The following is a 27,598-nucleotide window of genomic DNA, read 5'->3' on the forward strand; positions in this document are numbered from 1 at the left end:
TGTCATCCCGAAACCATTGTTCCAAAATCATAGAAAACAGGCTGTTGCACGTATCATAAGACAACCTTACAGATTTGTTTACCAAGACTCTAGTAGCTAGGAGTGTAACGCCCCAAAATATTTGTTTTAGTTTCTGTAGTTGTTTGACACAAGTGTGTATCTGCTTCAGTGGTTAAGTGTTCTAGGGTGTGTGTGAGAGGTCCTAAGTTCAAGCCTAGCTTTGGCAAATTTTGGCAATTCTCTAACTTAAGCCTTTTACTTACTTGGTGGGCTTATATTGAATTAAATGTAAAAACATATCAGAATAAGCCTACTGGTTCGAGTGGTAAGGGAGTCTGTGTGATGTGTTAGAGGTCCTGAGTTCGAATCCCTACGCAAGCAAGGGTATTTTTTTTGCTCGGCTATGGGACAGAGTTTTGGTGATGTTAAAATTCTGACTAGTGGGTTAGTGGAGATAATTAGGGGGATTCCTGATAATCTTTGGATTTTTTTATTTTTTTATTTTTTTCCAAATTTTCCTCTCTCTTCCTATTTTCCCAAGAATCTGACGTGTACTTTTCTTTTCCTGTTCTCTATCGTTTCCACCCTTTTCTTTTCACCGATTTTGTTTTCTTCTTCCTACATTTTGTCAATTTTTCCTACTTCATTATTCTGAAATTTTGGTGTTTTATCGGTAAGTATGGTGAGTATGGTTTGTGTTTGGCTAGTGAACCCTTGATTGATGGAGTTTGTTTTGTGTTTAGGGTAAAATCAAGGGGCTAGAGGAGTTCAAATAGCGCCCTAATCTTTTGTATGCATCGTTGTTCGCTTAAAGGTAAAGGTCTTTGGATAATTTAAGGGTTGCCCTTTTTGAGATAATTCTGTTTAATAGCATTTTAAGAGATTAATTCGAAGTCTTTTCGATGATTTTTGGTTCTGGTGGTCTCGGGAGCGTTTTTGCATCAAACCAATACCAGGTGTGTACCCGAAAAGTAAAAAAATGAGATTTGATGAAAGTAAAAAAACCTCACTGTCGACGCAACACGGACGTGTGGTTGTTCGTGTGGTAGGCCGTGTGCGACAACACGACCGTATGGTCGACGAAGACACAGTAGTGTGCAGCGCATGGCTGTGTGGTAGTTGAAGTGCTGCCGTGTAGGCCACACGGGCTAAACTGAACTGGGTGTGTGGGCCCACACGGGTGTGTGGGTTTCTGAGCCAGGCTGTGTGATCCACACAGGCAAGGCTGATCTGGGCGTGTGGGCCCACACAAGTATATGGGCCCATTATACTGAAATTTTCTGTAAGGTCGCACGGGTCGTCCTAATCGACTGTAGACCTACCGTAGGGTATGTAAAGGCTTACTATACCCTAAACTCTTATATTCTATTAGACTGATGTACTGTTATGTGCATGCCTATATCTGTTATCTATTTGAAAAAAACATGATTTATTAGTTAAATCTGTATGCATGTCGGTTACTGTTATTGAGGTGGGGATGTTATATATTTTTGGAGGAAGTGTTCTGAAAAGCAGATTATAACTATTATCTGGCAGCATGGCTGTATTATATCTGATATGTGCCGTATCGGTACAACATGGTGTGTAAGGTTGGGTGGGTGTTTTTAACCCCACATGGTGTATAGGGATGGTCGGAGATGGTGTGTAGAGGATGGGGGTAGGATACCTGATTTTTTATTCTGACTTGTATACCTGTATCTGAGATGGGCTTAGGCCTGGATATGCATTTGTGACTGTAATAGACTTAAGCCCGAATCTGAATCTAATTGATTGTGATTATCTGGTTGTGTGCACGCTTAATACTGTGAGGTTCACACAGAGTTTACGTAAACTCACTCCTTTCTGCTTCTTCTGTAGAGGTAACCCATAGTCTTAGGCAGATTGGTGTAGCAGAGCCCTTTGTGACCAAATGTTCGAACTGGTTTAATTTTTTTTGATCTAGTTTATTATGGGGTTTTATTTTATGTAATTGGACTTTATAGACTACTTTGTTTTAATTCGGATTAGACTGCGAATTTATGATTTTATAACTGCAAAGCGTGACATAACTTAGATTTTAACAAAAGCAAGGGTTTTCTAGGAACTTGTATGGTTTTCCAAAATGAACGGTTTTATTTGAGAATAAGCTTCTGCTTAAATGATATGATTTAAGGCAATGGACTAATTGAAAACATGTTTTGAATTTTAACAAAAGTAATAAAGGGTTATGGGTTTAAGGTTTTTTATCAAGATAGACGTTTGTAAAATCCTTTCCATATGGCATCGCCAGATTTGGCCATAACATCTAGACCGGGTTTGGGGTGTTACAAAGAGTTTTAAGAAACTTGTAGAGGGCATAAGAATGCGAAATATGACTATTGGATGTAGTCAAAGTCACATCATACTTCACTAGGGCAAGTGGGAGACTATTTGATAATATTCTAGAACGACATATTTTATGTGCTAATTGCATGTTTATTTTGAGTATGATCCTACTAATTTGGGTTATTTTATGGTGTTTTATCTATTAGAGACTAAATTGGAGGCAAAATGAAATTTAAAGGCAAAAAGTGCAAATTTGAAGATATAATGGGCCAACATGCAACAAAGGGAAAAATGTGGTGCCAAAAATGCAAGTATGGAAGACATAAAGGCAAAAGTGCAAAAGAAGAGATTTTATAGCACAAGACTCTATTTAATGTTTTATTATTAGGATAATTATTAAAGATAATTATTTAGATTTAAATTTAGGATTTATTTTTATTTATATTTAATTATCTTTAATTATCTTATTTTATTTGTATTTATCTTTTAGAATTTAATTAGGAATAGGCTAGGTTTCTTAGTACTATAAATAGGGGATGAAGTGACACAAATTGAGCCATCTTTTGCTATAAACACTCTCTCCCCCATAAATTTAGTCTTTTTGTTCTTTCCATATTTTCATTCAATAAAAACCTCCTTTCCATAATTTTTTGCTTTCCCCAAAAATCATGAGCCACTAAATCTAATCTAGCCGAAAGTTGTCAAAATTCCCCAAAAAGGTTCATGAGGCTTAGAATCCACGCTTAGCCTTCTCAACAGGGTATTAATCGCTTTTCCGCATTACAGGGCTGACGCTTCCATCCATGTCCCTTAATAGGTGATCATTTCAACTTGTGCAAAGAACGGCCGCTTTTACGTTTGGGAAAGGTTGTACAGTCGATTCGTTGGCTTTCTGCGTTAGAGGTTGGCGAGTCCAAGAGACAAAATGGCATGGTATTTGCCATTAGGAAGTGATGATCTAGCAGAAGATAGTCCAACAAAAGTGATTATTGGCTAGAGTCAGGTTCCGCCTAATATTAAGTCTAAATTCTTGGAGCTGGTGATCATAGGCGTCCTCTTCCACTAGAACTGGCTTACTCTACTTGAGAAGGGTCACTTAAAAGCCAAGGATTGAAACCAAGACGAATCAAGACAACCGGAGGCTAGAAATCTACCATAAGAAATCTTTTTCTCAACTTTATTTTTACTTTTAATTTCTGAAATTTCAATTCAACTTTTAATTTTGTTTTTATTTTATTTCACTCCCAGATCAGAACTTTAAAAATCTATTTTTTTTTATTTTTTTCAAGGACGTAGGTTTTCTTGGGCACAATTCTACCCAGGATTTCGAGAAACAAGCATTTGTGCAATCCGGTCCCTGAGAATTCGACCCTACTTCCTATTTACTGTTCTTTTTCATTATTTTAGGAAATAGGATATTTTTGGTGCTCTCAACGATCGCATCACTATTGAATCTAGTGCCCTAAGTGTAGTATTTTCGTCTATGTGTACTTCTATTTTTTGATCAAATTGGTTTAATAAAATATCCATTGATTACGTTAATATTCTTTGTATATTATCCTTAACGATTTTTACATGCAAAGCAAAATGGAAGCAAATTTTGGCTCATTGGTTATATGAAATTTAACTAATACTGAGTAGTATTATATGGTTGGTTTGTAATACGGAAAGATGACTTGCATTAGTAAATAATCTAAACACGTCCTTAGTCTAATTGGAAATGAGCAAATCGATTGAAAGACTAACATGTCGCCTATCAAGTCCAATTTAGGAGATGCTTTCTTTTTAGCATCGTTTTAGTATTGAAGCAGATGACTCTTAGAAGTTAGAGACATATATGTGACTGACTTGACTGATAGTACATTAGAGAAGACCTAAGTATCCTAGATCTATTTATGAACTTATTCACTTGTAACGTTCATACTGTGACCTACCTTAATCCTGAATGGATGATGGACTATATATGCGTGACTTATAAACTTTGATGTAAGTAAAAGTTTGAGTTCAAATTAATAAGGAATCGAAAGCTAAGGTGATGAGCATATGACTTTTGCAATATGTAACATCATTCCACAATAGTGCAATTCATAACCTAACTAAAAGAGTAAATGATATCCTATCATTGACATTATATGATAGATAAAATGTAAATGTGACCATAAGTCGTTTGTCTTAGTGATAAATTACTTGATTACTATTTGAAAGTAATTGAATTTTCATGAATGAAGATATAATGGTTACTATGAGATAAAATAGGATCATATTGGTTGACAAATTTATTCCAAAGAGATTAAAGATGTCCTATGAGAGTAACATACTTATGACATGATTATTGGACGAACAATTATTAAGTAACTTTCATAATGTTATATAATTAAAGAAAGCTTAGTCACAATATATCAAAAACATGAATTTATTTAATATAGCTTGAATAGCTTGCATTACCCAAACCATGCATCTCCAAATCCTAAGATAAGACAAAACATGTCTCTTGTCATGCCATATCTCTTATGGTGCCTTATCTACTGATTTGATTGGAACCATTTTGGACATTTTGTTAGGTTGTGGAGTTTAATATGTTAGAATATTTTGCTTTTGTGAAATGATCCAAAAAATTGTTGGTTAAGATATTCTCATCCTTAAATTGACCAAAGCGTAAGAATATTATGATCATTTTGTTTCTTTACTTCAACCTAATTTTTTTGAAATTTTCAAAGGCCATTTTGTATCACTGCATAAAATAAATCTACTATCCTACATATGACCATGGATTGGTTTTGTACTTTTTTTCTAATCTAATAGGTAAACTATATTGTTGGTTAGTTAATTATGTGTAAATTGTTAAATGACTAATGGAAGGGTGACGTTGTCGTTTTCAATGGCAGAACAACAAATGTAGCTAAACATTTATTTTATGCTAGTTTTGTTCTAATTCTAAAAAGTTTAGCTTTCAACGTTTACACTGCGTGTTTAATTTTATATGAATTTTAAAAAAAAATTACATAAAATTTATTAAAAAAATCAATAAATTATAATAGATTAAAAAATAGATAAAATTTTAAAAAATTATATGGAAAAAAAAAACTCAATGCTTTTAAAAGACAGTATAGTTTCCATTAAAATGATGTTCTCTTGCCAAACTCGTTAATATACTGTACCCATGACGTTGATAGCATCAAAACCCATTTTGTCACCTTCACGACTAAAACCAGCCTCTACACTAAGCTTCAAAAGGCCAGAACTGGCTTACTCCACCTACTGTTCATCAAATCACATAGAAACCCAATACTTGGAAACTGACAATCTACTGCCAATTCATGTAAAAAACTCCTGCACCATCTAAGAACTAAATGGAAATTGGGTTCGACATTGGCTTGTAGATGCTGCTTCGGATACTCCGAATTTTCCAACATTTTACAATAAATTCCTACAAAACATCCCAAATTTCCATCAGCTAGATGTAAAATGGAATTTTATATATTAATTTAGGTAAATAAATTTCTATTTTTTACTTGATGATCAAACATTGTTGACCCATAAAATTTACTTAGGTTCATATTTTTAAGGAAATAAGAGATAAACTTTTATTTAGACAGTTTCTTTTGAGCGTATTGTATACATGTATCACGCTATGTGTGAATACTACATGGTATAAAAGATGTCTAAACCTTTTTTGAAATCGATTTTTTATTTAAAAATAAAAAAGGGAGTCGTCACTAATATTTTTTTTATTAAGTGTGATTGGATCACCTCAAGGCTTTGTCATTTTAATAAAATGTTAGATTTATTAAAATTATTTTCGGTCTACAAAAATCTAAGAAATGGGTTTGGGAGTCGGTTACGTATGAGGAATGATTAGCACCCTCATAATACCCAAAATTGGTACCTAATTGATTGCTTGATGTCTTAGTATCCAGATTTAAAAATTCAAAGAAAATTTAAGATACGGTCCCTTCTTGCATGATTGCAAACTAAATTGAATTTTATGGAAAGATCCTTCTTATTTCGAGTCAATCGAGAAAATGATCATGTTTCAAAAGTTAGGGCACGATATCTCGAATCCTCGAAAATAAAGATTCTCATCATTTTATTACTACCTAAGTCTTATATATTATGTTTCGTAAGTTAGGGCACGATATCTCGAATCCTCGAAAATAAAGATTCTCATTATTTGATTACTACCTAAGTCTTATATATGTTGAATTTTAAAATGATGTTCGTTTATCTTGGTTCAAGGAGAAAGTCATATCCCGTAAGTTAGTGCATTATTTCTCGAATCCCTAAACAAAGAACATTACATCGATTTTAAAAATTCCTTTTTTATGTATCAGGTAAAAATGAATATAACGTTTAATGCAATATGAAATTAATTTATTCAAGTGTTGGTACAAAAATAAAAGAATATTTAAACATGTTGTATAATATGAAAATGAAAAAAAATAGTATAGAATAGTTTATGTGGTCAAAAAATGATAACAAAATAATAACACCTAGTAGATGGAATAATTTTTAGCCGATTAATAATACTATTTAGTAATGGCAATAATAGTAAAATAATAAGTGAAACATTAATAATGACAAAAAATGGTAAAATAATAAAAAAGTATGATAATGCTATGATCATGGTTGTGTAATATTAGTGATGACAAAATAAAATATTAATTAGCAAAGATAATCATTTAACAATAACATCAACATTAAAAAAAATAAAAAATAAAAACAAAAATGAACTAAAATGAGATGATTAAGAAACTTAAGGATAAAAATGTAAGTTATGTAAATTAAAGGATAAAATATAAATAAGGAATTAAAAATGCTAAAAATTAAATAAATAAAAAAGACAAGATTAAATAAAAAGATTAAATCGAAACCATAATAAAATTTTTAGGGGATAAAAAATAAAAATAGTAAATAAAAAGGTAGAGTTAAATAAATGAGGGATTAAATTGAAATTTAATAGAACTTAAAGCATAATTGCTAAATAAATAAGAAAAAGGGAAGTAAAGGACTAAATTGAAAATATAACAAAATTTAGCGCCTAAATTACAAAAAAATAGAATATAAAGGATTAAATTAAAATGAAATATAGAAGTTTATAGACTCAGAGGGCAATTAATCTAATTCGTGTCATTTCCTTGGGTTGACAGTAGGTCAAAAGACCAAATCGCAAGGGAATCAAAATAATGGGGTAAAAGTAAAATAAAATAAAAATATGTAGGACTAATTTAAAAACATGCTAAAAAGCGGAAGGGCCAAAATGACAAACAACCCATTCCTTCAAAAACACGCAGACCTAGAGGAGTTCAGGTCGAGTTGTCGGGCTATGTTTGAAACGACGCCATTTTGGGCATTTGAACCCAAGCCCAAAACGAAGTTATTTGGGGGGGCTTATAAGTAAAAAAAATCCTAAAAAAAATCATTTGTAACCTCTTAAAAAAAACTCTTTCTTCTCTCTCAACCCCTCCCCGATGTCAGGCCATGGGGCGTCATTGGTTCGCCACGACCACTGGTCATCGACGACCGCCACCTCCGGTGGCCGAAAATTTCCCCAAAAAAGCCCCTTTTGTTCTTTTAAACGTGTAAAATAAGGATCTAGGGTCAAAACCCCCTAAAAAGAACCAAATCTTCAAAAAAAAAAAAGATGAAACCCTTCGGTTTCTTTCTCGTCCGATGAGGCCCTTGATGAACCCTAAGGGATTCAGAGCCCTTTCGAATCAGGGAGGCTGCCCACGTCGGAGGTAAGACGAACCATCAGGTAAAAATCTAAACTTTTCGTTTTTTTATTTAGAATAAATAAAAAAAGTCGAAATAATGGACTACCTTTGTTTTAGAAATTTCGTTGTTTTCTCTTTTTTGAATTTGATTCCTTTCTTTTTTTCTATTCGATTCCTTGTAAAAAAAAATACATCTGGTTCTATGGCTTTTATAGCCAAATATTACATAATATTTTTCTTTTCTTTTTACTGTTTCTGCCATTTCTGTTCTTTGTCCACTGTTTCTTCTTTACAGGTATTCATGGCAAGGTCAATGGCATTGGGAAGCCGCGCCTTGCCATTTTGGTGAAATGATAGCGGCGGTAAGGTTTTTTTTTTATCAGTTTAAATTTTTGGGCATGGGCTTTTAAGATTTTTAGGTTAGCAAATTTGGGTTAAGGTAAATTAGACTTATAATTATTCTGTAAATGAACTTAATATTAATGAACTTTTTATTTTATTTATTTATTTATTTATTTTTAGTTTTATTTTTACCCGGATGAATTTGAGCCACTACAAAAGAAATTAACTTGAAGAAACAGAGCTGACAATGCTGAGATGCCTAGTGGTACTACAAGAAAAGAATCAGCCCATAGAAAAATATAGGAACAAAAAAGCTGAAGAATCCCCTACCAAATAGCGCATATAAATCCCAAATGACAACACTTGACAGGTAGTATTCTCTCTTTTTTCCTTTTCTTTTTTTCAGATTACCAATCTAAAACTGGTGTTTGTATCTTTAAAGTTATACTAATATTATCCTTTATTTAGAAGAGGTTACAATTTAAGAGAAAAACGTTAAATATTCGTTTGATTACCATTACATAAGCAAACAATTTATTTATTATATAATGATATAAAATAATAAATAATTAGTATAAATTTAAATTTAAAATTAAAAAGATGAGTAAAAATTTTTATAATCAAAATAAAATCTCTTCAAAATAAACAAAAAAAAAATTCTCGTTTTTTCTCAAAACAAGCCATGTATGTGACTAAAAATTATCAATTGAAATTAGTTTAATACTATCTCATTAATAAAATATGATAAAAAAATAAAATTCCTATCAAATGTAACATAAGTTCAAATATGAACTACATTATCACTTTTTAACGACTCGACTGCAAATAAAATAGAGTTGAATTCTAAGTTGGATAACAATCATCATTTTTATTTTGTTTAAGTTATATGATTTTATAAATTATCAATGAAACAAATGGTAATATATTATTTATTTCTAAAAAAAAGTTAATTTTATTTATCATGATGATTTATAATTATATATATTTAAAATAAATTATATTATTTGAGGATAAAATGTTATTACTTTTAACAAAATTCAAACTATAAATTTTATTATTTATTATATATTCTTTTAAATGTAATTTTATATTTTAAATTTGTAATTTTGATATACAATATGTATGTGATAATATGTATTATAGAATTTCTAATATTTATTAATATTGATGAGGGTTTATCAATTGATGAATGTAAGTTCATAGAAGCTATGATTAGAGTTGGACCAGATAAAGGTTCATCATGTCTGGTACGATATGTTTACGTGGATAACATTGGTTGGAAGAAATAAAAAAAAAATAGTTATGCTCTATTTGTTTTCTTTGTCGTCAATGTTAATGCCAAACAATTTCGCCAACTTTCCGGTAGAAAGTTCTTTATGGGGAATTTATTTTTAATTTCTTATAAACCAGGTGTCCTTTACGTGACTCTGTTTTAACATCTAAGATTACAAGAAAAAGAAAACCTAAGAAGTTTATGTCGACGAACTAATGGTATAAAGAACATTCTCTTGATATCACAGAATTAATTTGGATGTTGACATGTTCGGAAAATAACCAAAAAAAAAAATGTAGGCATCAAATGAACAATTACCAAGGGCCAATCAATGGCTGTCATGATTCAGTATATATGTATATACAGTCTTAGATCTTATCAACAGAAGCGATCATGGGATAGAGTTTTGAATTTTAGACTGCTAGTGTATGTTGAAAGTAGAAAAAAAGAAAACAACACAAGCCTAGAAATTGGTAACATGTTAAAACTTTACATGATTTTGATGGATTTCAATCTAGTAAATTATAACTTACAAGGCCTCTGTTCTAAGTCTTTTGAATGGAATAAATAAATATTGGGTTATGAAATGTTTTTATATAGCTAATTTTTTTCAAATTAATGTTTTAATGTAACTAATGTTATAACATGTTTATCATTTTAAATAAAATTAAGAAAATCCCGTCATACGTGTATGTGTCATGAGCCGCAGATCAAAGTTCATGACAAATGTATCACAAGGCATCCTATGGAGAACAATTGATAAATGATAGTCATTTGACCCACTTGAATTGACCCGATTCATGGAACATATGGAAAAACCTGTCTACTTGAAGTCCTAGTAGCCCAATGAAACACTCTAGTAAAACTAGAGTTACCAAGGTAATTATTATAAATAATAAGGGATAAAGATGTATAGAACTTAAATCACTTAGGACTCTTTATCTTATAGATAGACACTAATATCAACTATTGATGTAATTAAATCTGTGTTGTTAGATCTGGGAGAGCTCAACTATAAATAGATGTCTTCCTCCTCATTTCTAATAATCCCATTGTATCCTAATTGGACCTAATCATGGGTCAGGCGACTTGCCTAGGCACGAAGGCTTGCCCGAAAAGTTGGAGGGTTTGGACAAAAATATAGGCAAAATAAATGGACTTAGACAAAAAATGAGGTCTGTTTTCTAAACGAGTTGGGTCTCGGGTAAGATTTTTTGGTCCAGGCCTAGCTTAGCATGAATAACATGGCTAATTCCCTAAACCCTACCCTTTATGTTGAAAAATCTAAAATATTTTTTCTATACAACTATAATTTCTATGTATATCTCATGATTTCTACTATATTCTTAGGTTAGAATAATTTACTCCTAATGTATTTTAGGATAGAATAAATTAGCTCTTAATTTTTTTACAGATCCCATGGAATTGATAAAAGTTCACTTCCATTTGTATAAATATTGTACAACCTAAGCCTAGAAAAACATAATAGAGTAATTCAGTTCTCTTTTTTTTTCATGGTGTCAGAGCTTTTACTATTGAGACCTATTCTTTTCAACCTTTATTTTTGAGTACTTTTCGCTTTTCAAGTCCTTATTGCCAAATACAATTTTCAGCCTTCATTGCTGGTTTTTTCACTAGGCTTTCATTGCCAATTTTTTTTTCTTTCAAACCTCTAACATGGCTGAAACTGAAACATCAGAAATTAACTCCAATACCAAATCAGAAGAGACCTCAAATATTTTACACATAGGAGATTTGCAAAATATCCAGGTAGCTTACAGTCTCAATGGAAAAAAAACTATTTAAAGTCGTCACAATTTGTTCAAACATTTCTCAAAGGAAAAGGCAAAATCAACCACTTGCTAGGAACTAGACCAAAAAATAGTGATCCAAAATTCGCTGCTTAGGACGAAGAGGACTCTATGGTCATGTCATGGTTATAGAACTCCTTGTTACCTGAAATAAGTGATACTTGCATGTTCATACCAACAGCTAAAGACATATGGACTACTATTCGACAAACCTATTCAAAGGTAGAAGATGTTGCCCTAATCTATGAGATCAAAACAAAGATTTCAGCCACTAAACAATGCAACCTTTCTATTACTCAATATATTAATCTTCTGCAAAATCTATGGTAAGGAGTGAATCAATATTGGTGTGTTCAAATGTTGTGTAGTGAATATGCAACTACCTTGAAAAGCTTTATAAAAAAGTATAGAGTTTATGACTTCCTTGTAGGTCTAAATGTGAAATTCGATCAAGTCAGAGTCCAGATATTGAGGAAAGAAATATTTCCATATCTGAATAAGACAATATCCTTGATCCTAGTTGAAAAGAATAGATGAGAAGTCATGTTAGAGCCTAAAACATTAGAAGGGCCAACAATGATTTCTACAGAGTCATACAATAAGGAAGCAAGGTTAGTTAATGGGTGTATAAAGTCAAATAAAGACAGTTTGGTACACGTACTGCAAAAAACCACGTCATACACTAGAGGATTGGTTCAAACTCTATGGGAAAGAATAAGTCCTTAGCCGTAAAAGAGGATTCAAATGAGGAAAAGCCCGCTTAGCTAATGGAGAAGACCAATAGAGTTTGAACCAATCCAAGAAAAATCCAACTAAGCTAGTATAGGAGAATTCAAGAAAGAAGAAATTGAAAAGCTAAGAAACCTCCTAAATTCCCTTGAAAAGTCCTCTAGTACATATTCATTGGCTCAATAAAGTAAGTACTTTAACTCTTATGGTTTAAGTGCTTCAAGCATGTTTTCTCTAAGCTTTTGGGTTGTCGACTCAAGAGCTACTAACCACATGACTAATAGCCCAATCAAAGTTAGAACATACAACCTATGTCTTGGAAATAGAAAGATTACTATTACGGATGGATCTCCTATAACTATTGCAGGCTAAGGAATAGTAAACCTATTAAATTTTTGGTCCCTAAAAATATGTTACATGTCCCCAAATTGCCTTGCAATCTCGTATTCAACCATCAAATTACCAAAGATCTAAAATGTAAAGTAGCTTTCTATTCTACTCATTGTGTTTTTCAGGATTTGGTTATGGGGAGGAAGATTGGACTTACTAAAGTGAAAGATGGACTTTATTGCCTTGAGGAAATGAGTGGCAACAAGAAGAATAATAGTCAGATATCCCTCATATGCTCCTCAAGTAACCTACCTCCTAATAAATATGAAATTTGGCTTCATTATTTCCATCTTGGTCATCCATCTTTTATTCTTCTTAAAAGCATGTTTCCTTCATTTTTTAAGGATGAAGATGTTAGTAGTTTTCATTATGATACATGTGAAATTGCTAAACATCATAGACTATCATTTCCATTGAGTAATACAAGATCTACTAGACCTTTCTCTTTGATACATACTGATATTTGGGGGTCTTGTAGAGTTTTTAGTATTTCTAGAGCAAAATGGTTTGTCACATTAATTGGTGATTTTACTAGAATTATATGGTTATTTCTTATGAAAGAAAAATCAGAAGCAGTATTTTTCCCATGTTTCATAAAATGATTTATACACAATTTGGAAGTTTGATTAAAAAGGTAAGATCTCACAATACAAGAGACTATTTTAATCAAGTTCTCTTATCTTTCTTCCAAAAAGAGGGTATAACACATGAGTCATCTTATGTAGACACACCCTAATAAAATGGGATTACTAAACAAAAAAATAAACATTTGCTAAATGTGACACGAGCAATTTTGTTTCACCATAAAGTTCCAAAAACCTTTTGGAGGGAGGTTGTTTTAACTGCTACATATTTGATAAATAAAGTACCTTCCAAAGTGCTAAATAATTAGAGTCCCATTGTTGTTCTTTCTATTTTTTACCCTGATTTTAATGTCTTTTACAAGTTGTCACCAAAAGTATTTGGTTGTGTTGATTTTGTACATGTTCATGCACACCAAAGACGAAAACTTAATTCAAGTGCTTTGAAATGTATTTTTATGGGATACTCAAACAAAAAGAAATGATACAAGTGTTATCATCCACCTTCAAAAAAAACTTTTACCTCCATGGATGTCACATTTGTTGAAAATAAGCCTTACTCTCAAAGTAATAATCCTCATCTCTAAAGAGAGAGTTCTTGGGAAGATAAGGAATCTTTTTGAGATTTTCAAAGTCCTACACCCAACTTAAAGTCTTTCAAACCTGACCATGCACCTAACTCCAAAAGAGAACATGCTAGCAGTGAACTTGAACTTGAAAGTGAAAGTGAACATGCTAGTAAAGTAATTGAACCTGATCTTAGAGCAAAGAGAAAAAACTGGTTTAAATCCTACTACACACTCAAGGTCTACTCAAGGAAGAAAGTTCATATTTCTAAACCTGTGCAAGTCCAAGAATTTGAACCATAATCAGGTATTGAAAATTCTGCACCTTTGTTTATTCAACCTGACTCGGTTCTTTGTGAATTTAATGAGTTAGATCTATCTATTGTTGTTTGAAAAGGAATACAAGAATGTACTAAGCATACAATCTCAAATTTTGCGTCTTTCCATAGACTCTCCCCACAACATAGAACTTTTCTTACCACTATTAACTCCATTTCAACCCTACAAACACTACAAGAAGCACTTAGAAATAAGAATTGGTTACAAGGTATGAAAGAGGAGATAAATGCCCTAGAAAGAAATAAGACTTGAGAAATTGTAAACCTACACAAAGGAAAGAAAACGATAGGGTGTAAGTGGATGTTTACTTTGAAATATATAGCTGATGGTTCAATAGAAAGGCATAAAGCTTGGTTAGTCGCAAAAGGATATACACAGACATATGAGGGAGATTACTAAGAGACATATGCACCTATAGCAAAAATGAATATTATGTGTGTTCTGTTGTCTTTAACTGCTAACTTTGGTTGGTGTTTACAATAATTTGATGTTAAGAATGCATTCTTACGTGGGGACTTAGAAGAAGAGGTGTCTATGGAACCTCCATGGGGGTTCAATGAAATGTTTTTTGAAAAGAAAGTGTGCAAGTTAAAGAAAGCTTTATATGGATTAAAGCAATTTCCAAGGGCTTGGTTCGAAAGATTTACTAAAGTGATGCTAGCAATGCAATGCAAATAAATTCAAGATCATACCTTGTTCATAAAACATTCAAAAGGAGGAGTTACAACCCTACTTGTATATGTAGATGACATCATCATCACTGGGATTGATCAAATTGAAAGAGAAACACTCAAAAAGTGCTTAGCAAAAGAGTTTGAAATTAAAGAACTAGAGAGGCTGAAGTATTTTTTGGGAATTGGGGTGGAATACTCAAGTAAAGGCATCTTTATTTCCCAAAAAAAGTATATCTTATACTTGCTTAAAGAAACATGCAATCTTGGAAGTGAGGCAACAAGCACCTCCATTGAGCCTAACTTGAGATTAAGTGAAGAAAAAGATGATAACACCGTAGATAAGAAAATATATTAGCGGTTGGTTAGGAAACTGATATACTTGTCCCATACAAGGCCGGACATAACAGTTTTCATAAGTGTAGTAAGTCAATTCATGCATGATCCAAGAGAGAAACACTTGTAGATTGTTAACAAAATTCTGTCATATCTCAAATGAATATCGAGTAGAGGAATTTTGTTTAAGAAAAATAAAGGATTGCTCATAGAGGCATATACCGATGCTAATTATGCAGGTTCTGTTGTAGATCGTAAATCAACTTCAAGATATTGTACATTTCTTGGTGGGAACCTAGTAATATGGAAGAGTAAGAAGCAATCGGGTGTTGCAAGATCAAGTGCTGAAGCAGAGTTCAAAGCTATGGCTCATGGAGTTTGTGAATTGTTATGGCCTAAAATAATACTTGATGACATTAAAATTCAGTGGGAAGAACCTATGAAACTCTATTGTGACAACAAATCTACCATCAACATTGCATGCAATCCAGAACAACATGATCGCACAAAGCACATCGAAGTAGATAGACACTTTATTAAAGAAAAGCTACATAGCGACTTGAATTGCACTCCATATATAGCATCAAGTAATCAATTGGAAGATGTCTTAACTAAAGGAATGCCTACTTCCAACTTTGAAGACATTACATGCAAGATGGGAATGGAAAATATCTATTCACCATCTTAAGGGGAAGTGTTGAAAAATCTAAAATACTGAAAACATCTACTCAAACACCTTATGATTGTTGCTATCTTGTGGTTTTTTCTGTTCTCTTGTTGTGTCTTGGTCTTTGAGTTACTTCCACTTTATTTCTAATGTATTAAAAAATTGATATTGCTATTATGACTTAGGCGAATCTGAACCCTAGAAGTCGCCTAAGGTCGCACTAATTGCAAGACTAAAGTTCTAGCCCCATGAAATGCGTGTGGAAAACAAGGATTTAGAAAGCAGATATGTGTTTAAAAATAATATATAATAAATAATGAAACGTATGATTTAAAACTCATTAATCATAATACCACATGAAATACGCACGACATTAAAAAATTAAACTAAATTGTAAGTAAAACGAAATTTAACTAGATAAATACATTAGATTAATAATACTAAATGCACTACAATTGTTTATCATGGTTTTGTCATCAATTGTGAGTTAGTATCGAGTTGGCTTGGCTTGTGAAACCAACTTAATTAACAACATTATTAATTAGATATAAAAATTAGATTAAATTGTGAGTAAAACGAAATTTCAAAAAATAAATACATCAAATAGATTTAATTAACTGTGCATATTAAAATAAAAATGTAAAAAATATATCAAACTTAATTTTTCTTTGAGTGGTAAATTTAAGGTTTTGCAAGTCTATTTGGTGTAGGTTTAAATCCCACCAGTTTCATATTTTTATTGGTTTTTTAAAATAAAAAGATTAAAATTCCGTGAAATGATATAACTTATTTTAATTATTGAATGATGCTTTCGTAATTTTCTTAATCGAATTGGTGTCCGGTTGACTCGTGACATCAAATTAATGAATAACTTAAATAATAATATAGATGAAATCAAGGAAGATAAGTTTCCACCTGTCTTCTTATACTATAGAGAAAATCCTTAGCCTTATCATACAAATTTTTTATTGGTTTATTAGGCTAAAATGATTCAATACCACAGCTTCTTGATATGATTTTATTTCCTTTTTATTTTAAATATAGTACGATAGAATTGTTTCTTATTTGTTTGAATCAGACTGTTTATACTAAAAATTAGTTGAAGTATCGATCAACAGGCAAATATCTAATTGATTAATTTGGAAACTGATATAATCTAATTGAATCTGTTTTTATTTTTATAATATTTTAAAATTTCATTTAATCAGACTTATTAAATTAACAAACTGATATTTTAATTAGCTCGATTACTAATTCAATTCTAAAATTATTGGTTAACAACTATAAACAAAGCACCCTTTCTAAAACAGCGTCATACTAGCTGCCTTATCTCAATCAAATCCTTTGTATAAATGTTCACAATTGGTTAGTCACATGTTCATAAATAAAATACCATCATAAACTCAACTAAGAAAAATGTCTAATCCCGACTCTTAACATGCATAATCTCGAAAAAAGAAAATACAAAAATATAAGTGAAAATGGTCAGTGCAAAAGCTAATACCAGGGCCGTCGAATAACATGTTCCAACCCGGCTTATTCCAAAATAAAGGAAGCCCTGGTCACCGGAATTTGGACAATAGGGGCCTTAGCTATATGCATGGCATAGCTGCGCAATACAAACACTGCTTCTTTTTTCAATGAATTGTTTTAGTCACTTTACACACACTGATCCACATGGTTTTTGCTCTTCAGATAATGGATAAACAAGGTGGGTTTTTAGACTCAGAACTGTCCCAAGTGATATTTAAGATCTTTTCAACTGTTTCCTTCCCTTTTCTTCTTTATTATTATCATTTTCCTGAAGAACATGATACAAAAAAATAGCCTACTTAACATCTCTTCGATTCTTGTAAAATTAACAGGACTTGGCTTGTCCAACATGAAAAAGAAGAAATAAAGTTACACCCGCTATGCCAGAACTTTGAAGTAAATAAAAATGGGAAAATGAGGGTTTCTCATATACTTGCTGTGAATCTTCTTTTTCTGCAGTTTCAGTAGGCTTCTTTGTTCTTCAGTCAATGTCCAAGTGGTTCCTCCAGTTTCACAACATAAACCAAGTGATAATATGAGAATTCGAATCATTATTCTGCAGTTGAACAGTAAGTACAGATTTAGCTTAAACCTGTTTTCTTAAAAAAAAGAAGAAGTTAAGTTGAAGAGAAAATGATGGAAAAGTGAGGTTTGCTGATTTAGGCTTCCATCTTCTTTTCGCCCTGAAGTTTCTTTCAACTGGGTTTTTGTTCTTCAGTCAAAGTCTATATAAAGTGGTTATTCCAGAATTCTCAAAAAAGTCCAAGTGATAATATGAGAATTCATCAAATGATTAATTATTCTGCAGTAAACATCTATATATATTCTCTTAATTACTATATTTGAGGTAACATTTACAGGGTTATCTTGTCAAATGATAAAACATGCCATACCCCGGATCGGTATGGGGGGGCATGAAAGAAAATAAAAATGGAAACATGAGAGTTTCTCTTAGTAGATAAAGCTCTGACCTTCAATTACTGCTCTTGTGGTTTATTTCTAGTTCTTAACATGGAAAAAGAAAAAATATATAATCTCCAAACTTCAGTCGCTTCTTGTTCTTCTGTTAATGTATAAAGTAATTTGGTGGTTCTTTTTTTGGAATAAATATATGTAATAGAACTCAAGTCAGATTCAAAGACAAATTATTATTTTGCAGGAGATTCCTTTTTTCTTCTTAAAGAACACAACAAAGTGACTAACAATAAATCTTACTAGAATTAAGTCAAATTTGTTGGGCTTGAAATCTAAGTGCCAGAGTCGGAGGAAAGTGGAATTGAAACTGGGGGTTATTTGAGGTATAAAAAAATGGCAGGGCCTATTAACAATAGACTGTCAAGACATCAAATCAAAGCCTAAGGAAACATGAACTTAGCCCAAAATACAGATGGGTTTGATTGAAAATTAGAATAATTATGAAAGATAAACATATAAGGGAAGACACCATTTCTTTTAAATATATTTCCAAATAGCTTAAATTACAAAGTAGTTTAGCAATCTAAACCTTGAAAGGATATATATAATATAATATACTACAACAGCGAGATACTCCTTTGGAGGTAAACATTCCCTAAGAAATGTCCCCCACCAAGAGCTTATTCTTGGCCACATTTGGCACTACTACTAGTATACTACTGCTATTACATGTATTTTACTGGAAGCACAATGGAACTTTGAACAGATCTAGGGCAAACATCATCGATCCATTGGTGAACCACTTTATGTTTTAGCGTCTTCTAGCAGCTGTTTCCCTTTGAGCATTGAAATAGACAGCTGCAACAGGAACCCCTAGTTCGTTTTCTTCTGCAAACTTCCTGGTATCGAAACGATCCCTTGATGATGGTATGCTTCTCACTGTTTGCCTGCCTTTCTGCTTGAAGAGGAGGAACACAAACCTATGGATCCCTATGTTTGGCCTTGGCATTTCGTAGTTCACCATTTCCCTTCCTGTGTGTGTATATATATATATATTATAATTATATTTTTAACCATCAAAGTTAGTCCATTTTCTATCATATAATGCTCTCTCTCTCTCTCTCTCTCTCTATGAAGAATGAAGAGGATACTTACCAAATGTGGCATCTGTTGTGCCGGGGATATCTGTCACTATCCTGTGAGATTGTCAATTCAAGTACAAATATTCAGTAGATTGCTTAAATTTGTGCTCTTCTTGTTTTGATGAAATCTTATTTCCTTTTTTTTTTTTAGCTTTATCAAGCCAAGGAAATTATGAACCCTAACAGTCATTTCATATAGATATAGATAGATAGATCATTGTCAGCTTCCCTATGGAAGTTATATATTGGTATTAATGGTTAATATATATTTTTATTTTTATACATGTAGTTTGATTAAGAGAAGTACCAGTGTAAGTGCTCCCTCAGGTAAGGGTCACTAGGACCAGGAACATCTGGGTCTGTCATCACCTGCAATATAAAAATATGATTGCTGATAGACATTTTCTCTTGAAAATCCAGAAAAAAAAAAGAAAAGAAAGGAGAGTATTAGTGACATGTATAGTTACCAGGGTGAAAAAGGATCTCATATCACCTCCATGAACCTCAACCTTAGGCTTGTTAGTAACTGCAGATGGAAAAAATTCATGGCCATTATATACCTGCTTGTTGGTGTTGAAAGTGACTGACATTTTCACAGATGGGGAGAGGGCATCAATAACATCCCCAATCACTCTCCCCACCACAAGAGGATCTGACAGTTTTGCCATCCCACAAACTAATATAACACGGGATATGCTTATCTGCTGCTTTTCTTTTTCTGGCTTTTGGAAGGCTTCTTATTGGGCGATGAAGTAGAAACCCCCCATATTTATAGTGTTGAGAAATCAGCCACAAGCTAACTTAATTAGATCCATTAGTTAGGTTGTGAGGTTAAGAAAATGGAACATAAAAAAAGACTAAAAACTAAAGGTTTTATTGTTCTTTTCATATCTAGTAAGCTAGACACTCAACTCTATACCATTAAGATAGAACCTATACTAAATTGCTCAAAGGTGAGCCATTTGCAATATAATTTTGCTATAAAAATTTATTCTTAAATGCCATAACTCATTTTTAAGCATATTCAATGCAAATAATATACGTTATATCTATATATTCTGACACTGATGTTAAAGTTGAAATGAAGCACCCGATCAAATAATTCTATAGAGATAAACCTTATTCTTTTCTCTAGTCACACCAAATTTTCTAGTACTAAAGACTCTATACCGATTTATGACAGGCACTGGTGGAAGTTATTAGAACGCAAAAAACAGGTGGTTCTGTTAACAGAAAACAAGAGAGTTTCTAAAGCAGGTTTTAAGTCCACTGATTTCACACAATCACTTTCAAGATATGATATGCAAGTATAGAATTAAATTTTAACAATTGTAATTCATGTTTGGGAGATTCAGCAGGCCCCCCCCCCCAAACAAGTAAAACTAGTAATGGGAACTCGTTAGATATGCTTTTTGGGTCTCCCATACTATAGCATCAACTTAGGGACACGTTTAGAACATGAGACAAGGAAAAACTTTGAGTTTCAAAAGAATTGAGAAAAAAAAATGTTATTTAAAAATGGATAAACTACACCCAAAGTCGCCAAACTATTAGTAAGATTACGTTTTGATCATTCAACTTTAAAATATTACAAAATAGTCACTAGACTATTTGAAAGTTTCAATTAAATCACTAAACTTTTCAAAAGTTTTTATTCCAGTCACCAGGCTATTGAGTGTTTTTTTTTTTAAGTTTGGGCAAAGCAAGTATTTGACGATCGGTATGGTGGATCAATATACGTTGAAAAGTAGAAGAATACACTTTAGATTCAAGTGACAATCAATGTTAGCTATTGAAAAAGAAAATTATTTAAATTTTGGTTCGTAAATTCATAACGTTCAAAGTTGATTCATGAAAATAAATTAAATTGTAGAAGAGAAGAAGCAATGCACGTAACGTGAACAAAGAAAGTTAAACAATAATAATTTTAATAGTCTAATATCAAATAATTTAATAATTATTTTGTAAATTTTTAAAATTTAGCAACCAAAAGTTAACCTCATATTTTAGCAAGAAAAAAGTGTCAGAATTAAAACATAAAACAATAATGATGGATGGGATAAGAATAATAACTCTATTTTAATGTTGCCAAATTTTTTTACCCGTTTAACATTGGTAAGCAACCTTCTTCCTCAATAATAATAATAATAATAATAATAATAATAATAAATAATGTAAACACTCCTTTTCAAAACAAACAAATAAATAAAACATTAGTAAGCAAGTTTTGACTTAAAAATTGTACCAACAACAATACTAGTGATACCTATACCGGATCTTTCCCTCTCTATCTTATTAAGTGGGCATAGGATAGGACATGAAGGAACTGGACTATGTTATTCCTCTTTTTACTTCTCTCCAATGTTAGAATCTAAAGAAATGGCTAATCCTAGAGAGATTAAAAAGTAGATTGAATTCATAAACAATATTATGATTAATATTTAGTATATTTGTAGTGTATTTTTTTAAGTTTAAATTGTTAGGTATTTTTTTATATATTTTATTATGGGTTATTATTTGATATATTAATGGTAAAGTTTTTTTTTAATTCTATAAGTAAATTTAAGAAACTGTCAAATATCCTTAATTGATATTTTTTAAAATAAGAAATAAAATAAATAAGATACATAGCAGATTCTTAAGTCTGCTTTTGGAGTTTAAAAACTCCACCTTATTTTCTCATACTATACCCTATAAGATATTTGCCAAGGCTCAACCTTAGGGGTAGTCTGGGCGCACAGCCACCCAAGGCCTAGGGTTGCAATGGACCCAAAAAAATTTTTTTTTTCTTTAGCTTTTAATGTGGGGAAAAAAATCTTTAACCTTTTAATTCTTTTAATCGACACTTCATTGCATGCGAGAAAAAAAAAAGAAAGGAAAATAAAATGGACCTTCAATTCGTCGCTATAAACGTTTCATTTCCAACTCCTTGGCTTCTCCAAACCTCCTCTAGTTCAAAAATCTCAACTCCTACTATTAAAACTAATGGAGAATTTCAATTTTCCCCCAAAAAAACAATGGTTACTAGCATTTAGCCTTCTCTATTTTCTCATAACCATGGCAACAGGAGAAATTTTCTAGAAGTTAAATAGGGTCAAATTTCATTTGAGTAATACATCATTCATCAGTCATCAGCATCAATCAATTGAAGTTATTAAATTTTACTTTATATCTGAGAGTTTGAGATTCTAAAATAATTTTTCCGGTGATCAATGACGGCTTTGTCGTGGTAGTCCTTCTCTCTTGAATTTGTCAAATCTGTAGATTGCTATCCGAATATTTCAATCGCTTATAGAATTATTTTTAACGGCCCCTGTAGTTGTAGCATCAACTGAAAGAAGTTTTTCAAAACTAAAGTTAATCAAAACCTACTTGAGATCGTCAATGTCACAAGAACGGTTGAATGGTCTGACAATTTTATCAATCGAGAAGGATTTTTTGGAAAACATTGATGTTAATATTATCATTAATGATTTTGCATCTCGGAATGCTCTTAGAACCCCTTTTTTAATGATTTTTTTGTTTTTGTTTTTATAGTTAATGACATAGGAGTAGATTGAATGAAAAATATTTTTTTTTTAATTTTGTTAGAAAATATCTTATTCGCTTAATGTAATAAGTTAAATTACTAGTATATATTTTTATTTTATTATATTATATTTTATAATTTTTTTAAAAGGGTTCCAATTTATTATCTCGCCTGGCGCCCCAAAAAACTTAAAAATAGACTTGTACTTACCATTATCCTAAAGTTTAAAAAGTTTTCAAACAATATATCAAATATTTTCCCACACTACTAAATGATTTGATATGCATACTTTTATTTATTTTATACAAGATGAAGTTGAATTCGTGCCTGACAATTTTATTCAAATGGTTCCAAATGTTCATTATGAACATATATACCAAGAAGATGAATAGCATACATAAATATCCCCGAATGAGTATGTAGGCAACAAAAGGGTTGATTAATTTCTTCCAGGAAAGAGAAACGAGTCAATGAAGTTACTTATGGCTCAAAGAGAAATACTTATATATATATATATATATTAACTGTCAATTAGAATTTTTGTTGCTTGAAATGAAACAAACAGAAGCCATCGAAGCTTATTGACACCAACCAAAGAAAAAAATCATAAACAACCACAAAACCAGACACGATACAAAGTCAAAAATAAAAATAAAAACCATATCAAAGCAAATTAAAATTAAGAATCACCTTTCTAATTAAAATTAAGTGTAATAATAAGATATATTACATTTTTAAAAGAAAATTCTTCAAAAAAATCTCCTCCAAGCTTAAAAAAACATAATTTTTATTAATCGGACACGCAGATTTAGCAGTGTGTTCAATTTACAGTCAGGAAGCTAGAGGATTAAAGAGTCAATCAACACCAAGAATACTCCACAATCAATATGGCATATTCTCCTATTGGCGACACCATGAGACAACATTGAAGGAGTCTATAGGTATGTAAAAGAGTTTGATAATTAAAACTTTTAACAGTAAAGTATATTTTAAAAGGATTCTTTAATTAAATTTAATCAATAATTTTGGAGTTGATACTCTCTTTCTATTTATAGGTTTGAGACCATCTTTAGAAATAAATATTAATGCCAAAAGAAAGCACAATCATGTTGTTCTTTCCTGTCATATCGTATATATCTGATTATTTTATTTATTTTGTTGTTACGCTATTTTTAACAGTTTTGGTAATGCGTACAGTTAAGTCCCATTTTTTTATTATGATTATAATTTATATTCGACCATAGGGTTGCAAAGAGACAAGCAAATTGCTTGGACAAAATGATTGAGGGAGTGGATACTTTTTCAAGCATTGCAATATCAGAAAGAAAGTTGGCACACAAAAATTATTTATGCAGTTCGGATTTTTTATATTTGTGAGACTTAATTCAGTGAGAAATATTTATTATCTTCAACACTTACAACAAGTGAACCCAAATTTATATCACACATTTGTGACAATTTTTCTCACTTTTGCACTTTGAAGACTAATACAACATAACATAACATGTTTTACAATCACAATGCACTCATAAAATAAAGTTCCTCACTTGAACAAATTAAGTACTCTATATCTCTCTGTACAATAACCTTTACAAGTATCTCGATTATATAGAATATTTCATGACTTACTAACATAAAAAAGATCTATCACAATCCCTATTAAACAGTGATTAAATAAGCTGAATACAATATAATAATAATAACAATGTAAGTAAGGAATACAAATAGCTAAGTCTTCAACGATCCAATTCAATCTAACATCATTAATCCAAGGGATTAAATAAGTATGGTCCAATCCAATTCATTCCTCTATGTATGTCTCTTCAAGTGATATGATATTTATTAATGAATTAGATACATTCTATAATATTAATACATCCAAAAATTCAATTTAATAAATTATCAAAAACTCAAATATGAAAACAGTTCAATCCATCATAACTAGTAAGAGAATAAGCACTCCCTTAAACACTTCTTCATTCTTTCCATATTTTTCAATAATTTACATTTTGTTATTTTAATAGTTTTTATATCTTGTAGTTTAGTTTTTTTTTCATCATGATTTCAAGAACTTGAAAAACATTATTTTAATTTGAACCAAAATCGTTAAGAAATAGACATTCAAATCCCATTATTTAGATTTGTTCTAGAGTAAAATTGAGAAAAAGAATTTGTTCAAGAATTACTTTATTTGTTTAAATTTAAAGACACGTTTCAAATTTAAAAGAATTTGGATAAGAATGTTAGACTTAAAAATATGAGTTTGCATAAGACCAATTGTGTCTGTTTAAAATTCGAGTTAAAGCTTAAGCTTAAGCTTAATATTTAAAGCTTGAGCTTGAGCTCAGCTTGGCTCAACTCGTTGTCAAGTTTATAATATATAAATTTTCTTTTTATACATTTATTATGAAATTTATATCATATGAAAAGTAAATATATTGTATTATAATGCAAATATTACAAATATTACAAATATGTGAAGCTGTTTATGTTTAGAAATTTAATAAAAGAAAAAAATAGAACTTGAATTAGCTATTTAAATATATGAATAAATTTGAGCTAAATTTACAACTCATATTTCAAATCTAGATGAACCTAGGCATTATATATGAAATCGATACCAAAAAAATGAAACGGCTTAATCTTGATTTAACCTGAACAATGAACACATATATTTAGACTATAACCCATCGTGTAGAATGTAGGTGTCCACCCAAAGGCTCCCCATTTTTTATGGCTTTCTTTTAGCATAATGGAAAGATAGAATTTCAGCTGATCCTGCTATATATAATATATTCTCAAGCTGGGGAGAGAGTACTATAGATTACTCTAGGCCTTTTGCATTAAAGCTAAAAAATGAGGAAATACTTACGAAATTGTTAGTGAATTTAGAGATATTTTAAGGAGTTTGGAGAATGAAGGAGTTCCACAAACCCACCAACAAAGAGTTCCCTTCCCTTGTAGTGCTGAAAGGTCATTTGAGTTTCATTTCTCTACCTGAATTGGTAGTGAAAATGACAATGGTATTTCTATAATTGGTAACTCTTGCACTCTTTTTTCTTCTCATATTCCACACTTACCTGCTTTACATTGCATAATTGATGTTTGCATAATACTTAAGAAAAGTTGGATGGAATAAATAGTTAAATATATGTCGCAGTTTTGGAATCATATGTCGTTTCAATGCTTAATAAATACTTTAGAAGGAATAAAAACAAAAACAAGAATGTATAGAATGCTATAATTCTATGGTTTTGAATAGACTAATAATGCCCGAGCAACTTGATTGGTCCGGCAGCTTGGGTCAATATATGTGATTAATCTTCAAATTTATTAAGATATTTGTATTTATCATGTATGTAAATTTTTAAATCAATTTGATATTTCTATCATTTTGATCTAAAATATTGTCTATATTAATATATATTTAACAGTTAATTTTTTTATATAAAATGAATAGTTAAAATTTTTTAATTTATGTTGAACTTAACATGTATGATCTACATAAAAGAAGTATGAAATAAGACTAATGAATTTTAAAATATTAATCATACACAAAATTACAAAAGAATATAAAATTATTTAAATTTTACAGTAATATAAATGAATCTGTCCCGTTAATATAAAAAACTCATCCCACTACCAATCCAAGTTAAATTTAGGTGTTATATTGGCTTAAAGAAATATAAATAATGACTCTTTCAACCCTTAATAGATCTAATGTTAAATTTTAAGTTCTATCTTGTTATACTTTTGAGCATGGGATAGACCAATGCATTGATTGGACCAAATTGTGATCCAAAATCTCTTATTTTCTTTGCCCATTTTTGTTTTTTGCTCAATTTTGTCGTGTTGGAACATTTTCAAATATTTATAGTGTTTCAATAACTATAAATTAATTGGTGTAATTAATCAAAAGATACATTTTTTTATCATTGGTTAAAAGTTATATCATTTGATTTTTGAAAAAGAATTATAATTATTCAAACAATATTACTTGAATAGTTATAAAATTAGATGAATAATTATTATTTTTTATTTATGCAAAAAGACACTTATTTAAATATGTCTCTATGAAGAGACATAAAAATTCCTATAAATAGGAATGAGATTTCATTTGGAAATCACAACAACAAATTCTAAAAAAATTCTTTCCTTCCTCCATTTTCTAATATTATTAGATTATTTTATAAACTATTACGGCAGAAATCCTTTGTAAAAATTGAGTTTCTTTTATATATTGCTCAGTGTTTAGTGAACTATTCTCCTCAGTGCAAAACGCAATAGTCATTGGCTTAATTGCATCATTAAGGTTAATTTGCTTGAAACTCTTTTGCACATCGAAGATAGGTAGGAGCGAATATAACCTTAAAGATACTGGCTTGATACACGCCTTGGAGTCCTCTCTTATTTCTTCTTTTTCTATTCGAGTTCCATTCGTGTGTTCGAAATTTTCCTCACTGAAAATTTATACTAACATGCCGGACCCGAAAGATAAGTTATCCAATCTTTAAACAAAACTACATGAAATGCTTCCGTACTTGTTTTTCTTTATTTAATCTGTGGATCGGCTTAACTTCAGCGGATGTTGATTCCTATTAAAAGTAATTTGATGATTCTTTGATGACGAATTTCATGAGCCTAGTTCTATATATTGAACATTAATTAAGGTTCGGAAGATATGAGGTATAAATATTATATAAAATATTATCATCCATCCATGTATTCCACATTCTTTTTTCCTTCACTTCCACCA

The 27,598-nt window shown here is 31.0% G+C and overlaps 1 protein-coding gene across 1 annotated transcript; it reads right to left on the reverse strand.

Moving 5' to 3' along the window:
• Positions 1-18,741: 18,741 nt before the first annotated feature.
• LOC107956523 (CEN-like protein 2) lies at positions 18,742-20,036 on the reverse strand. The gene is made up of 4 exons (XM_016892150.2): positions 19,781-20,036; positions 19,621-19,682; positions 19,327-19,367; positions 18,742-19,203 (listed from the first exon to the last, which is right to left on the reverse strand). The coding sequence occupies exons 1-4, from the start codon at positions 19,979-19,981 to the stop codon at positions 18,983-18,985; spliced, it is 525 nt and encodes a 174-aa protein (XP_016747639.1). The 5' UTR covers positions 19,982-20,036; the 3' UTR covers positions 18,742-18,982.
• Positions 20,037-27,598: the final 7,562 nt, after the last annotated feature.

This window comes from Gossypium hirsutum, chromosome A07 (assembly GCF_007990345.1).
Source record: "Gossypium hirsutum isolate 1008001.06 chromosome A07, Gossypium_hirsutum_v2.1, whole genome shotgun sequence".
Classification (NCBI taxonomy): domain Eukaryota; kingdom Viridiplantae; phylum Streptophyta; class Magnoliopsida; order Malvales; family Malvaceae; genus Gossypium; species Gossypium hirsutum.

Excerpts from the sequence above, each read along its gene's own strand:
- LOC107956523 (XM_016892150.2), bottom strand. The coding sequence starts at position 19,981 with ATGGCAAAACTGTCAGATCCTCTTGTGGTGGGGAGAGTGATTGGGGAT. Across the intron at positions 19,683-19,780 it reads TGAGATCCTTTTTCACCCTG|GTGATGACAGACCCAGATGT; the intron begins GTAACTATACAT and ends TTTATATTGCAG. Across the intron at positions 19,204-19,326 it reads CACAACAGATGCCACATTTG|GAAGGGAAATGGTGAACTAC; the intron begins GTAAGTATCCTC and ends ATACACACACAG.